The sequence below is a fragment of the Limulus polyphemus genome, unplaced genomic scaffold, assembly GCF_000517525.1.
Source record: "Limulus polyphemus unplaced genomic scaffold, Limulus_polyphemus-2.1.2 Scaffold155, whole genome shotgun sequence".
In the NCBI taxonomy this organism is placed as follows: domain Eukaryota; kingdom Metazoa; phylum Arthropoda; class Merostomata; order Xiphosura; family Limulidae; genus Limulus; species Limulus polyphemus.
In genome coordinates, this window is record NW_013665765.1 from 384,379 (window position 1) to 400,046 (window position 15,668).

At 32.0% G+C, this 15,668-nt stretch overlaps 1 protein-coding gene across 1 annotated transcript; it reads left to right on the forward strand.

Moving 5' to 3' along the window:
• Positions 1-6: 6 nt before the first annotated feature.
• LOC106476371 (multiple epidermal growth factor-like domains protein 9) lies at positions 7-15,166 on the forward strand. The gene is made up of 5 exons (XM_013937034.2): positions 7-45; positions 2,307-2,525; positions 4,017-4,202; positions 10,234-10,452; positions 13,287-15,166. Exons 2-5 carry the CDS (start codon positions 2,423-2,425, stop codon positions 13,559-13,561), a joined length of 783 nt encoding a protein of 260 aa, XP_013792488.1. The 5' UTR covers positions 7-45; positions 2,307-2,422; the 3' UTR covers positions 13,562-15,166.
• The last annotated feature ends 502 nt before the right edge of the window (positions 15,167-15,668 follow it).

Below are 15,668 nucleotides of genomic sequence, written 5' to 3' on the forward strand. Positions count from 1 at the left end.
TGGCTTTTTCAGTCCTCTGTTTTCCAGTGGATAATAGTAACCCAGGTAATCTAAACTCAGTAAAATATTGCATAAGAATTTTACTCTGGAATTAGTAATCTTAAGAGTAACAATTACATAGAGGATTACGAAAGAGTGTAATGACATTGATGTGTTACTCGGATGGAGATTACCACCAGATAATATTATTTTAATTTATATCAAAACAATGAATTACATATTAACAAATAATAATAAAATAATTAATGTGTTTGACTTCCATAAGTTCTTAAACTTTTCACTAAATTTCAAACAAAATCCGCCATAATGAAATCTAACCAATACTGAAAAATCAATATGCAACGTAAATTTCTGTTGCGTTGACCTAGGAACAAGATTTCATAAATTCATGTTCGTGTTACGTAATTGATCTCTATACATTTTGAATTAGATAATGTTTTGAAAATGAAATCCACCTTGCATATTTATATACATTTTATAGAGAAAATATGAAAAAAAACTAAGTTATACAAAATATGTAAAAAGATACAAATTTTAATTGTGTGCTTCAACTACAGAAACTGTATATTTTCTATTATTGTATCGAAAATATTGTAGAGTCAATCCTACTAAAGTTTTGAAAAAAAATTGTATTTCTTAGATTTTTAAGGCTTGATCTTAATGATTAAAGTACGACAAAAGTTATGTTAAACTGTTTTATAGAATATTTATTAATTTAAAAAATATATAAGGAGTTAAAAAGTATATTATTTATACTAAATATTGATATAACGAATATTTTCGTTAATTAAACTTTTGTGTAACTCTTATTAGGTTCAAATCAAAATTGGTTTTGTTGACATGCGCAACTGATTTCTACAAACGTTACAAAGCAGGAAGAATTAGGGCTAATAATCAATATCAATACTAAATATTGATATAACGAATATTATTTTCACCAAAGGAAGGTTAATACTGCTGGTATTTTTTATTTGTGATAATCATTGATAAACTGTTAAGCTGGTGGCATATTTTGAATTAAGTGAATAGGGAGAATCTTATCATGATTCATGAATAATTATCAAAAATATGGATGTGTTTTAATAGTTTAGCAATTTCTGTTTTATTTCCAAGGTAATACACATTTAGTTGACGAATTTCTGTTATAGGACCAATCTTATTCTTAAGACTGCTTGTTATAATTATGAAGAAATTAACAAAACAGAAACTTCACCTGTATTTCTTATAATTTGCAACACTCACGTTTTTCCAATCTATATAATAAAAGTTTTTATCAATATAATAGTTGTTTTTTTTCGACTGCTGTAATGCATCCTTCTTCAGGCTTAACAGACTGTTTTAATTTTAACTCGATTAAAGGTCTGTTAATCCTAAAAACAGCTGCAATATAGCAGTCAATTGTTTTTAATGAAAAATAAAATTATTAAGGTGAAGAAATGTTGTGTATTTTATTTTGCTAACTTAATTAATAATGTGTACTGCCAATAAACACTTTTAATGACGATTTTTTTCACACTTCAAAGAATTTTCATGAATTATTTTTACGATTTATTTTAAGTAAATTTAATTTATTAGTAAACTTGTTTGGGCAATAAGTTTCCGGTAATTAATACTGTGTTTCGTTATTTAATGATAATGTTCCTTTGAATAGATCAAGAGTTGGCTGTGGATGGTGTTGCCTTCCCTCTATTCTATCACTTCAAAATTAGGGACGGCTAGCGCAGTTAGTTCTCGAGTAGCTTTGCCCGAAATTCTACAAACAAACAAGTATCTTTGTGCTAGTTGTACAAGGCTATTCCTGTATATTTTCTTTTTTTACATTCTTTATTATTAAATTTTAATTTTTTTTTCTGTCATGAGGAAAAATTAAATTTAAAGCTTGTTTGTTTTAGAGCAAAGCCACATTGGACTATCTGCTCTGTCTACCGCGGGGAATCAAACTCAGAATTCTAGCCTTATAAGACCATAACGCGTCTCCCACCGGGGGACAAGTTTAATGCTAAATTGTAGCGCTATAATATTCACATAGTCCTTATAAGATGTTTTATTATCAATTTTAGGATTTTATACTGGTGGTTTAAAAGAATTTACAATAAACAGTAGCATTTTTTTAGCTGTTATTTCAGCGTCTAACATATATTTTATATTTTGCACGTGATTCTCTTAGGTTGTTCTTTGAAGCAAAAATAGAATTTATTGAGTATTAGTAGCTCTATATTTGATAGAAATAAATGATTATTTTTTAACGCTTAGAGTTTTGCACTAATTATATTTTTATCGATGTTTTAATAAAACCCAACTGTCAGCCGAAGAAAGGCAGATAACGCTGCCCCCTAGTTCTACGTATAAGGAGATCACAGGGCTCCGGGAAGGAACCAAATACGAAGTTTCCGTGACAGCTGTTTACACAGGAAACCGGCGGATGGCAGCACCATCATTAATTTTTGAGACTGAATCACCCTTTATTTCCTCTGTTCAGGAAGATCACGTGCTTCCAGGTCACAGCTTGTTTGTGGAAGAACCAGGTGAGTTATGTTGCTGTTGTTTTTCCTGCAAAACAATCGTTAATGAGAATATACGTGCTTAAATAATTATAACTTTACACAGTGTGATTCTGTTAAACGCAAATAAAAAAAAAAAAAAGAGACACTGAATATTACAAGAAAAAGATATTTCGGACAACTCACTCATAGACAAATTTTTATTGATATTATATTTAGTTTTGGTTTAAAGTCTATATTCGTGTTAAGCTAACTTCGACGTGGTTTACAGGATATTCATTAAATTACACGGGGGTAATCATTATGTCGCTCAGTACGGAAACAGCCCCCCCCCCCAAAAAAAAACATGGGTTGGAGATAAGTCTTATTTCTTCATCATTTAATAAACATACGTGTCGATGTTAATATTCGATAAGATCGACGTTTTTTCTTGGTATTCAGTGCAGAATATTAATCAGTGTGCAATAATCAGAATACTGTATTTACAATACAAACTGATTAGTTATCACTGCTGTTATCGATATTATTTGGGTAGGACGAGGCTTAGTGGTTAGCATGCTTGGTTTGTGAATCCGAGAGTAGATGGTTTGGTTTGAGGCCCTTTGTCACAAAAACGTGCTCGGTTTTTGGGGTCGTAGGTGTGCTGTAAGAGTGATAGCCAAATCCTATAATTAGGTCAGACAAAAGTAGCCCAAAAGAGTTGGCGGTGGTCGCTCTTTTTGCTGGTTAAACTTTCTATGTTGGTCAGTTCAAAATTAGGGGCGGCTATGCGCAGATAGCCTATTGTGTAGATTTGTATGAAAATTCTGAAACAAACAAAATTCTGATGTTTCGGGACCATTCTTCAAAATGATAGTAGTTCATAAAAATAATAAGGAATACACGTGTTAGAGGAATGCAGTTTTCAAGGTCTAAATTTGATTAGTTTAACAAAATAAAATACTGTGACAACGTAGCATTCCAAATCTTTACACTAACTATGAAATTCCAGTAAAAGTAAACAAGAAAGTTTTAAAGCTTTGGGTGTGAGGATGAGAAAGTTAATGTTCATTTGAGGTACTTAGGGATATGTTTTGAAACGATCCCTTTTTAGGTGGTTATTGTCCGTTACATAGGTAAGCGTCTCGAACTGAAAAATGAGAAATCGTTCAATAAGTTCGTTATTGTTTAATCATTTCAGTAGGCTTGTGGCCTTGACTTTAACAAGTCTACAAATATTTCAGAATATGCATTCTACAGTAATTTTGAGAGACGTTGCATAACGTATTATTTTTTTATTAGAATGTAATTGTAGTGAGCCTGGAACAGCAGCATGCACAAGAATCCACAATTCAGTAAAGTGCACTTGTTTCCCTGGATACACCGGTAATGTTGCATAACGTATTATTTTTTTATTAGAATGTAATTGTAGTGAGCCTGGAACAGCAGCATGCACAAGAATCCACAATTCAGTAAAGTACACTTGTTTCTCTGGATACACCGGAAATGTTTCATAACGTATTATTTTTTTATTAGAATGTAACTGTAGTGAGCCTGGAACAGCAGCATGCACAAGAATCCACAACACAGTAAAGTGCACTTGTTTCGCTGGATACACCGGAAACTGGTGCGACCAATGTACTTCTGGATTTTTCCTCGACAAAAAGGTATGCAAGGACTGCCCCTGTACGAATACAACATCATCAGGAGAATGCACATCAGGTAGGAATTGATTTACTATTAATTACATGGATGTTTTTAGGTTGAATAATAGGAACAAAGAAATAAATATATTAACATACATACGAAAGTTAAAAGACCGAAGCATTTAATATTTCAGTTTATCAGAATGTATTAACTCTAATTGGTCATTTTTCATATAATATAATACACTCCATGTATAAATTAAATGCTCAAAAATGAATAAAATTGGTCAATATACCTTCCTTTTTGAATTAAAATCTTATTCTAATTATACTTTCTCTTACTTACTTTATTGTGTTTTCTGTAAGTTTTAGTAACAGTTTTCAGCGTTGCACCATTCCTACTGACTTAACACTGTCTGCTTCATCAGGATTTAGATGCAGATGGACCTGGGAGGGGAGGGTGCAAACTTCACATCTTCCGCCCTCAGCACTGGTGTGATAGATACACTATTAGAATGGTAAACGCAACATAAACGAGGGCGTTGAATACACAAACTTTTATACTATGAAATTCAATAACCCTATCAGGGCCATGTCCATTTATGTGCAACGCTCATCATTCCCATTGGGATACACTTACTTTTATATTCTATATATACCAATGTAGTTTCATTTGGTAGTTTACACTATGTGTATTCACATAAATACCCTATTTAATACACTATTTTATAAACCAAAGAATGATATATTATGTAAGTCTTGCAATAGGTGGCTGATTACTAAACCCAGAGTACATGTTAATAGGTGAGAGGTACTTTAGGCTTATTGCCACCATGTATGATATAGGGATCTAATGCGCGTAGAATTTTATTTTTTCAGGTTTTTCTTAAACATTTGAATGATCTGCTTAGAAGACTGTCGTGGAGTGGTTGGATATTTTCATATTGGTGTAAAAATTGTGAATTTGTTGATCTCGGGACTTCTTATGCGCTTGTAAGAATTACATGTTTTAGTTTCTGGAGTTTACTTTTGATTTTCTTGATAGCTACATTGATCCATGCTGGGCCAGCATATTCTATAACTGATCTTATATAATGTTTGTATATATTTAATATGTTATTTGGTGTTGCGCATGTATTATTCCCCGACAGATCTCTAACTTGATTTACTCTTCGCCAGATCTTATTAGAAAGTTCATTTACGTGTTTTTGCTAAGTTAATTTAGAATCATATGTTAAACCGAGAAATTTTGCTGAAGTAGCTGTCTGGAGGAGTGTTTCTTGGAGGTATAATTTTGGGGTAATTTTCAGTAGTCTCTTTAGTTGAGCAATTACAATAATTTGTGTTTTTGGTATGTTTATTTTTAATTCATTTCTTTGAGCAGTATTCAGCAATGGAATTTAATGGTGGTTGTAGGTTTATGGCCACGATTGATGGAGTTGGTGAGCTCTTCCAAATAGCTACATCATCGGCAAATTGTGAGGTATAACACAGGTTTGAATCGTCTAATGGCATGTTGCTTACATACATGATGAAGAGTATGGGGCTAACTACCCATCCTTGAGGTACACCTACCTCAGGAGTAAAGTGCCCTCTACATCTACCCTATATTTTCTAGGAAGTTTGATAACTAGCGAATAATTCCTCGCGGTAGTTCCATCTCTAACATTCGGAACCTAAGACCTGCGTGCTAGATGATGTCGAATGCCTTCTCTAGGTCGAGAAAACAAACAACCGTGCACTCTCTTTTATTAAAGCTATCTATTACGGTTTCAGTTAACCTAACTAAATGATCTGTTGTTTGCTGAAATTTCCTGAAACCGTTTTGTACATCAGGTAATTCTGAGTTTCTTTCTACGCAACTGGTCAGGCTGATGGGTCCTGTAGATGTGTGGTTTATTTGCTGGTTTTCCTTCCTTTAAAAAACATGGGAATATTCGCTTGTATTCCAAGAGACGGGGGACGTACCCTGAAAAAAATCAGGGATAGATTGAACAGTGCCTTTAGGTGTTCAAGTAATAACCGAGTTCCGTTTCTGAGTAGGATTGTTTGTATGGCGTCTGCTCCGCGTACTTTGTTTTTAGTTTGTTTTATAGCTATCGAAATTTGAGTGATTGTTATTTCGCTTGTCACGTGTTCATCCAGTATGGTGTTTATACAGTTTATTGTGTTACGAGTGAGACCGGGAAGGTTGGCGTAAATATGTTACTATTTTGTTTTCTACTTAATTTCGGAAGTAATCATTCATGTCTGGATCATTCTGTGTTTGAAAGATATTTTGTGTTCTTTAAATAGTTCTGCTTTCTGCGAGTTTGTGTATGCTGTTTTGTTGACTGACTTAACCAGTTACTTTATTATCTATTTAAAGTGGCGCCAAAAAAATTTACAAAATATTTTTTTGAAAAATAATCTTTTATGTTTTACATCACGTGTCCCAAAAGGGAAAACATTAAAATATGTTTCTTTTAGAAGTTTATAGTTTCTCAAAATACATTCATTAAAATGTTTGCTGGCATATAGTAGGCTTTTTCCTGGACATCAAATATGGAATTTATGTAAATTCATACTCAGTTTTACATTATCTGTTTCACAATATAGAATCCAGCATAATTTAAACATTTTGAAAGATATATTACGTTCTTAGAGCCCCCTAGTGACACAGCGGCGTGTCTGCGGACTTGCAACACTAGAAACCGGGTTTCAGTACCCGTGATGGGCAGAGTATAAACAGCACATTCTGTAGCTTTATGTTTAACTACGAAACAAACGTTCTTAAAATTGCAGTTAACTGAGCAATTAATAAAATCAAAATTCTTTATTGTTTTAGTAGTTTTCTTATAACCTAAATTATATAAAGCATAGTTCATGCTGTCACAACTGAAAATACATTATTTAGAAAAATCTTCTTTTTTGGGGGGGGGGGGTTTATTTAATAATCTATACACCTTTTTAGGTTGTCTTCTTGATAATAATTTTATTATTTCTGAATACATCTTTCAATTGTTTTTTATTTTAAGTGTGTATTAACAAATGAAATATCAATATGTATATTTGTACAATGAGTCACAACAAAAGGTATAACATTTTCTTTATGTTTACTAACCTCTCTGTTTAAATGTTTTTTTATCAAGAAGTTATTATTAGCTATTTTAAAACCTCTTAATATAACTTTTTCTGGACAGTGACACCGAACTAAGATTTTTTTTTAGTTCTAATAATCTATTAACTGTCGTTTCTTCATCGGAAACCAAACGATATAATCTACTTGCAAGATTTGTAGAAATATTTAATTTTGTGTGTTTGGGATTATTACTAAAAAATCTACGTATTGATGTAAGTTCGTAAAAAATATCAATTACAATTTCCTTTTTTTGTGTGAAACAATTACCAACACATCTAGAAATGACAAAATAAAATTCCTACAAACTTACAAATACCTTGAGTATCTTTCCATATTACTAAACAATCGTCTATAAATCTTTTCCGAAAAGTTTTCAAGTGAACTACAAAATAGTATATTAAATAATTGTAATTCGAAAAATCCCATAGTGTTCAGTAATTTTTTGATTACTTCCTACAATCGGTCTTCCTGAAGTATTGGAAGGTTTTTTCAATAAATATATTCACTTTTTGTTTCCAACAGTAATTCATTAATCTCTTTTAATTTATGGATTCTATCATAATAGGAAAATTATAATTATAATAAGATTTTAATTCAATGACTAATTTTATTCATTTTTGAGCATTTTAATATACTTAATTTATATATATATATATATGGAAAGTATATATATTTAATTTAGATTATTTATGTTTAGTTGAGAAACGGTATTTGTATGTTTCTGTTATAGATTTTCAGTAAAAGTATATCCTGAAGAGTGACCTTTGAGGTAACGAAACCGGTAGAAGAAAGTAATAAACGAGAGATAAAATAGAATAGTCAGATATTCCAGTGTTTTCTTATAAATAATGTGTAATTTGTGCTACTGGAATGGTTCTGAAATCATATAGGAAATAATTAAATGTTCCTAAAATAGACTGGTTTTTTACATCTTTATCCTTTAAACAATCCAAGAGCGGACGCGCCCTGGACCACTTACTGAAATCTAAAATGGCGTTCCTGATAAATAGTTTTTAATATCATGTATGTAAATTGTAGTGAAAAGAGTAAAAATCATCACGAAAGATATTTAACCATACGTTTCTAGGCAAACAAGATTCAACTTTCTCTGCAAATTAGGTCATGGGAGCCGAAAAGTGACTTAAAGTCGCTATGAATGTATAAAGAACATGCAGGTTCTTGAAAAACTTGTATACAGAATATATCCAGGATGAGGCTAGTAGTAGAGTTCTATTAAAATACTTAGTATTGTTTAAAGTAAACCTGTATATTTACAGACTAATGTTTATCGGAAGTGTGACGAAACATTCCAGTTGTTCGATTTTTTTCCCCCCATCTGTCACTGGGTGTCTTCATCTAAGCAGATGGGGCTCAGACTCTCAATTTTTGCTTCCTAAGCCTCAGCATTTGATACAAGTAAACTTTCGACATCTAACTTTCATTTTTTTATCGCCCAAAATGATCTGTTTAAAAATGTATTTATAATGATTTAAATGATATTTTGTCTGTATATAAACAGCGTTGTGTAAATAATATTTATACACACACACACACACATACCTTTCGCTTTTTTCTTGGCATATGACTTTTTTTTTAGTCTACTTTGATTTCCGGTTCAATTTGTCGCTCAAATGCACCTTTCATTCATTTAACGTATTATATTTATTCACGCTTTATAACGACCAACTGAAACTATAGTTTCGTGCTGTATATAATATTTTGGTAATCATGATGAATTATTGCCAATAGAGGGTAAGCTATCTTTAAGTATGGGAAATAGCTTGGTGTAGATGTTGTTTATGTGCACATTTTTTGATCCTGCATTGCGAAAAAAGTAGTTGAGACGATCTAGGTTTCCAGATAGATCTGTCTCTGATTGTCTTGGATATTAATGAAACAGTTCCCAAGCCGATCAGAACTGCTCTGAAGTTTATTTCACTCTCTCAAGTATCAAAATAGGTTATTTTAAGTTACCTCGATTCAACTAGGTCCACTTTCTGTCTCATATGCTGGATAAGCAATGTTAACATGGAAGTAAAATATTCACCTATTTATACCATGTTGAATGCTAAGCCTAAGCAAAGGAAAAATTATATAAATCGCTCAATAACTCCATTAACTTTTTTTTCAAGTTATCAAGTCATTAATGTTTACTTTAAACAAGCTTCAGAACTAAAAAAAAATTATAAAGCTTATAACATAAAATTTAAACCTTACAAAGTTTCTTTAATGAATTCGATTAGAAAAGCTTTACTTATGTTTATCCGTTTAACCCTAGGGACATTTTCTTATGCGAGCTTGTAAGTTCCTATCGTAGAGACTATGTATTTTTGATACGAGGTCATTGAAATTTATGAATAGTCATGAAATTTGTAACGGGGGGAATGTACCCCGATGAGTACAAATAATGTTTCCTGTTTCACAGTTGAAAATCTACCTTTTTTTCTTTTCTCATTTTTCGCAGATATATTGACATACCAGTTTGTATAATGTTATTCTAAGAAGCTTCAGTTATAATTTTCCACTGAATTAGATATATTTGCAATTTAGAATTTTTTTTTACTTGAAGTTAAATGATAATTATGTTACACAAATACCGTGTTACACAACTTGTAATTGGTTAAGTAGGGAAACAATAATTTCTTTTTTGCTTAGAATATTTAAATTATACGCTTGAGAATAAATTAAACAAATACTAATGGGAATATACTGGCGACAGTTGTTTTTTATTATTGTATGAGAACGCCAAGGGCTCGAAAGAAAGCCCAAACATGGAACGGAAAATGATAAAGCAAATGGACTGAGAACATTACTTACAAAAGAAGTTGATGTATCGCATGACTTCAGGTCTAAATGTAAAACAAACAGGACTGCTGTTTTCCACAAAAACACTACGTTAAAATGCAGCCAGTGTGACGTATAACTAATCATCTGTGTTACCTACTGTTATAACTATTTAAGTACTTAGAGATTCATTCTTCAATAGATGAATTCGGGGAGGTCAAGTGTGAGTCATGTCTCGCTGGACATCGTGGTCGTCTCTGTTCTTCGTGTACTGCAGGATATCGTTGGAATAATATCAGTTGTGTGCCCTTGAACTGCTTGAGTTTCACGTTGTGCATGGAGCAGATGGATCATCCGGGGTGCAGTGACTGTATTTACTTGATGGACAGTTTGTCTCCGCCTACTGCACAGAAAAGTTCAGGTAAGCGAGATTTTTTTTTCTTCCTTAATCAAGCACTAAAGAGAATCAACATAACATACATTTTTCATGGATATTTTTACTGTGCATAAATGCATAAATAATGAATCACCTCTCTGCCTGTTTCACGGAAAATTAAAAGGAAATTATATTGAGAATACTTGTCTCCACTCGTTGCACAAAACTTCTGTATTTACTGTGATGAAACTTCGGATAGAATATTCGTTTTAATGGATTTATCTTCATAAAATAACAGGAAAAATATATCTGAACAATTATTTGCCATCATTGCATAGAAAAGTGCATACAAAGTAAATATCTATTACACAGAAAAGCGCAAGTAAAATGCAACATTCACTGAGTCGTTTCGTCAATAAAAACACTAAAATGATATATATTAACATTTATTTACTTAAAATTCAAAAACAGCAAAAATGGGGTAGAAAAATATATCATTTTAAAACAACGTTTCGCCACTGTTAACAGTTTCTCAATTTAGCTGTTTTTGAATTTTAAATTTTGTAAAATGTGGGATACCTCCAACATTTATAACAACATGTATTTATACTTTTTACTTTATAAGTAGCATACTTTTTAACATATTGAACGATTGATGATTTTAGGGGTAACGCTGAAACAATTTTTATAGAGGGGTGCATGACAAAAACCATAAAATAAAATTGTAACCTTTCATATGATGGAACCAAGTATTCGGTTGCTGTTATGTTAAAATACGTTAATTAAATGAAGTCCGCATCAATAAGTATTTATATATTTAATATTAAGAAAATGTTAGCCACAGTCCTTCGTACAATGTTTAAAACAGGCGTACCATAAAACGTTAAAAATAAACAAATTAGAATTTATATTATTATATTTACAACATCATTAGCAAGTACGCATCATCCTCTTACTTCAAGTAAGAGGGTGCTGCTAATCCTCAGCATTTCTGCTTCCCACCCCCTCGGCTGCAGATGGTGAACAGTTGTAATGCAGTTTGGGATATTATGGGCTGAACCCGTGCTCCTGTTTCGACTTCACCTATAAACTATATTGTTTTTCTGAATGTGTTCGATCCGGACATCTCAACGTATTTGGAAGCTATATCTGCGGACATTTGCATTTTGAACTCTTTGCTAAATGTTATGTTTTCGTTACATTTAAATTTGTTTGCTCCTTACCCCCTCCACACTTTCATCTATCGACAGAGAAAAACACAAGAAAATCATATACTGAAAGGAGAATTTCTCTGCATCAGTTTTAGAATAAATTGAAGTAATGAATTTATCCCGTGGACAGGTTCTCTCATCTATTTAATATAAAAGTAGAAATAAAACATCCAACTGAAGAAAAAAATAATTTTCCATCCATCTTTTACAGGGTTAAAAGTGAAACATTAAATTGACGGACACTGTTTTTGTTCTATTTTTGTTAAGAAAAATAGAAATTACTGTTCGTTTATGGCGGTGTAGACTAGTGGTTAGCGTGCCCGAACTAAATCTGAGGGTTTATAGTTCGCGTCCCGTCGTAACAAAAAATACCCAAGCTCTTTGGAGCCATTGTTGCTTTAAAACAGTGACGGTTAAATCCCACTATTCTATTAGAATAGCCAAAAAGGTGGCGGTGAGTGCTGTTGAATGGCGCCTTCCCTCCAGTCCACGCTATGCACAGCTAGCTCTTATGTTGCTTTGCGCGTAAACTCTAAAGAAAATTTCTTTCACAGAAAATAAAATTGGTTATACTTCAATAGCAATGCTTTTATATGTAACAACTTTATGGACATTAAGCTACTAGTTAGTACTATTAAATCAAAACAAGACAGTTATGCGTATTTGCTTCTAACTTGTATGCTTAAGGTAAAGTGGTTAGATAGAAATGGAATAATTAATTTTCTCGTGTAAACTATACCATTAGGCTTAGGAAAAATTAATAATGTTTAATAAAACGTTTGTTTTAATAACTGAGTTTTAGGTCTAATGTAGAGTTTAAATGAATAAAACAACTTAACACTCTAATATGTAGTGACTATACTACCAGAATATTAGATTCTTATTTTCCCTATCTTCCTGCAGCATTAACTTTCATGTTGTACGAATGATTGTGCGTCTTTTTTATTAATATTCTTAACTAACATTTTCAGCATGATCTCAGGGGTAGTAATCCTAAAGATAAGTTGAGTTGAACAAAACTTAATTGCAGATTGTTCCCAGGACTAAAGCTCATTAGTGAAGCTAAACGAAAACGATTCGCACCATTTACATCAGCATTTCTCAACCCAAACTTTTGGCGTCAGAATGTGTAAAAAGTTTGCAAAGAGCTTTGAAAATAGATAATAGTGATTTTGTACAAAAGCTATCTACTGGGTCGCGACTGGCCAATGTTTATGAACGGCCCTTGGCCAAACGAGACTAAGAACCAGTGAACGTAATCACTTAACCACACGTGATAGTACTCACTTAATGGTAATTTTATTTCAAATCGTCTAAGGAGGTAGTAGGCCTTAAAATACTCAACGAGTTTTTCAACAGTAACAACGTTTTCTTTCCTCATTTAACACGCCAATATAGACATTTTGTAAACATGGTCATTAGGCTTCATTTTATCAACTTTTTTGTTCGCTTACTTGTTAAATAGTTGAACATACATTAATTTCATGATTTTTCTTTTTTAATCTTTTGGCCCCTTTTATCAAATTGTAATGGAAAACGTTGGATTTTATGTATGTAATGTTTGTCTTACTGTATTAGGATAGAAGATTAATACAATCTAATGAACTTTAAATGGTTTGTTAATTTTTATACCGAAGAAACATGAAACGAATTAAATCTAAATTTCAGAGCGAACAATCGCTGATGGAACTGTGCCGTTAATTGCTGTGATAGTGACCCTTGGAATCATCTTATTGGTTGCTGCTGGTGCTACATGTTACCGCTCATGGGTTCATTGGAGGGCGCGACCAAGGCTCCCTCTATGGGAAATGGAACTCGGTGAGGACAAGAAGACGTTGGGTTACCATTCTATATGCAGAATAAATGATGATAATATTCATCATGCATCAACTGTGGCAGAAGAGGAGGACCTCACCGACTACACTCATTCCGCTGTTTCATAAATATCCCATAGACCAGGTTCCGTGACCATTGTAATCGGGGAAAAGAATTTATTTTCAAAGATTTCGATAAAAGTCATAAAACTGTCCTTTGAAGAGAGTTAAGATTACAACGTAAACCGATAGCGTTGCTTAAGAAGGGTGCCCTAACGTCAAAGAAAAAAATAAACGTTGAGGGCGAGTTACTTCATAATTAGGGAGTTGGGTCAACATTTGATAATGACACGGGACGGGTTATTATTACTAGTTTGAATGTCAAGAAAATATTATTTTATACAAAGTAAGTGAACAAAATAATGGGTAACAATAGGATTGCAGATAAATTACAAATGAGAGAAAATAAAATAAAGGTATTGAACTTTATTGTATGATATAAATATGCTGTTTGGTAAGAAAAAGTATTGCCACTCATAATTATGAAATATGGTCTTAATGGCGTTACTTGGCTAGAAAATGTAACTGCAAGTGGAAGTTTTGCCATAAATAGTAATTTTTTTAGAAATGTTTACATTTTAATACATTTGATGACCTTGATGAAATAGTAACTACTAAAAACAACTAATGTCTATTTTTTTACTTCTTTATGGCGGTTTCACCTCCTTTCAGCTTGATTACGAACAGAATGAAAAATGAGTTGGATAGCTAGCTATTCTTCATCCGAAGAAATCCGTATGTGTTCAATGTTTGTAATACCGCTGTTCCAATCACTGTAGATATATCTATCGTGCTTTGTATGTATAGTAAGTTTCAGGCTACGGATAAAAATGCCCGAAATAATAAATTCTTTATTTGATAATTATTTATTTAGTGGTGCTAGCAAATTCCAAGTATGTACACGATTTTATTATTTAGCACCTAACTATTGACCATGGTTTGGCTTCCGGATGAAAAATATAAACGAAAATGCATGCCGAGTGAATTAATCCTATTTATGAACACTTAGTATTTTGCATGTACATACATACAGCTTGCTAAGTTTTACGTGTTAAGTGTTTCAACTAAAATGTTGATAATTTCGATCTGTTTCACGAAACTAACTAAGGAGTTGAATGAATTATCAGAGAGAACAGTACTTTATACAAATGTTTATAATGTAAAGCTAAAGTGTCACTCAGCAATATATAAAAATACTAATAACAATGAAACAAAACTGTGGTTATGTTTAGGATAGCTCAATAAAAGCTACACCGATGTACCCTTATTTGCTATTTTGTAAATAAAAACATGCGATCGAAATTGTAAACAACTTTTTATAGAAATATCAATCGAGAATGAGAATTTATTCTTAGTAACATACAAGTCTTAAAAGGAATGACTATATAAAAAAAACTTATATTTTTACTTATACAACCCCTTCTATTTAAATGCACAATATCATCGAACTTTATCAGGGCCTCGTGAAAGAGGATAAATATTTGGAGGTAAATTAAGTACCAGTATCATTAGAAACTTGTAGTTATTGTAGGACCATCCTTAAAACAATTTAAAGGTATTGTGTTTGTTTATTAGTTAGAAAAGATTTACCTTGCAATTTTTCTCAAAAAACAAACAAACTGCAAAATATTATAGTGCCATCTTTTGATATATTTCTAAACTTTTAAACAGCAATACTTAAATTTAGTTTTAAACGGAGCTGCAAAATAACATGAAATTAAACCAAGCTTGTGTGTGTGTTTTTGGAGAATATATATTACGCTCAAACTTAAATGATTTTTCTGACTGTAAAATAAAAATTCGAATAAAGCAATAACTTGAAAACACCTGATTTATCTCTATCATTGGTGGGACTGAAAAGTGAATACACCACTTTTCTAAATCTCTCTCACTTTTTTTGTTATAACCTTATACGATATTAACATAACATAATGGTTAGGGACAACAAGGGATCTATTGGTCCATCTCGACTTGCAGTACAAAATAACTATTACGAAAAGAATGGGGAAACTAAAAACCAAATTGTAATCATTTCATATTTATATTGTTCTTAAATTTTGTCTATTAACTTTGTGGATAATATCCAATTCAAAGTTCCGTCAACACTGCACGATTAAAACAGATTTGTCCAGTTGTAAAATGAAAAATGCCGTTCACACTTTTTATTAGTAGGTCA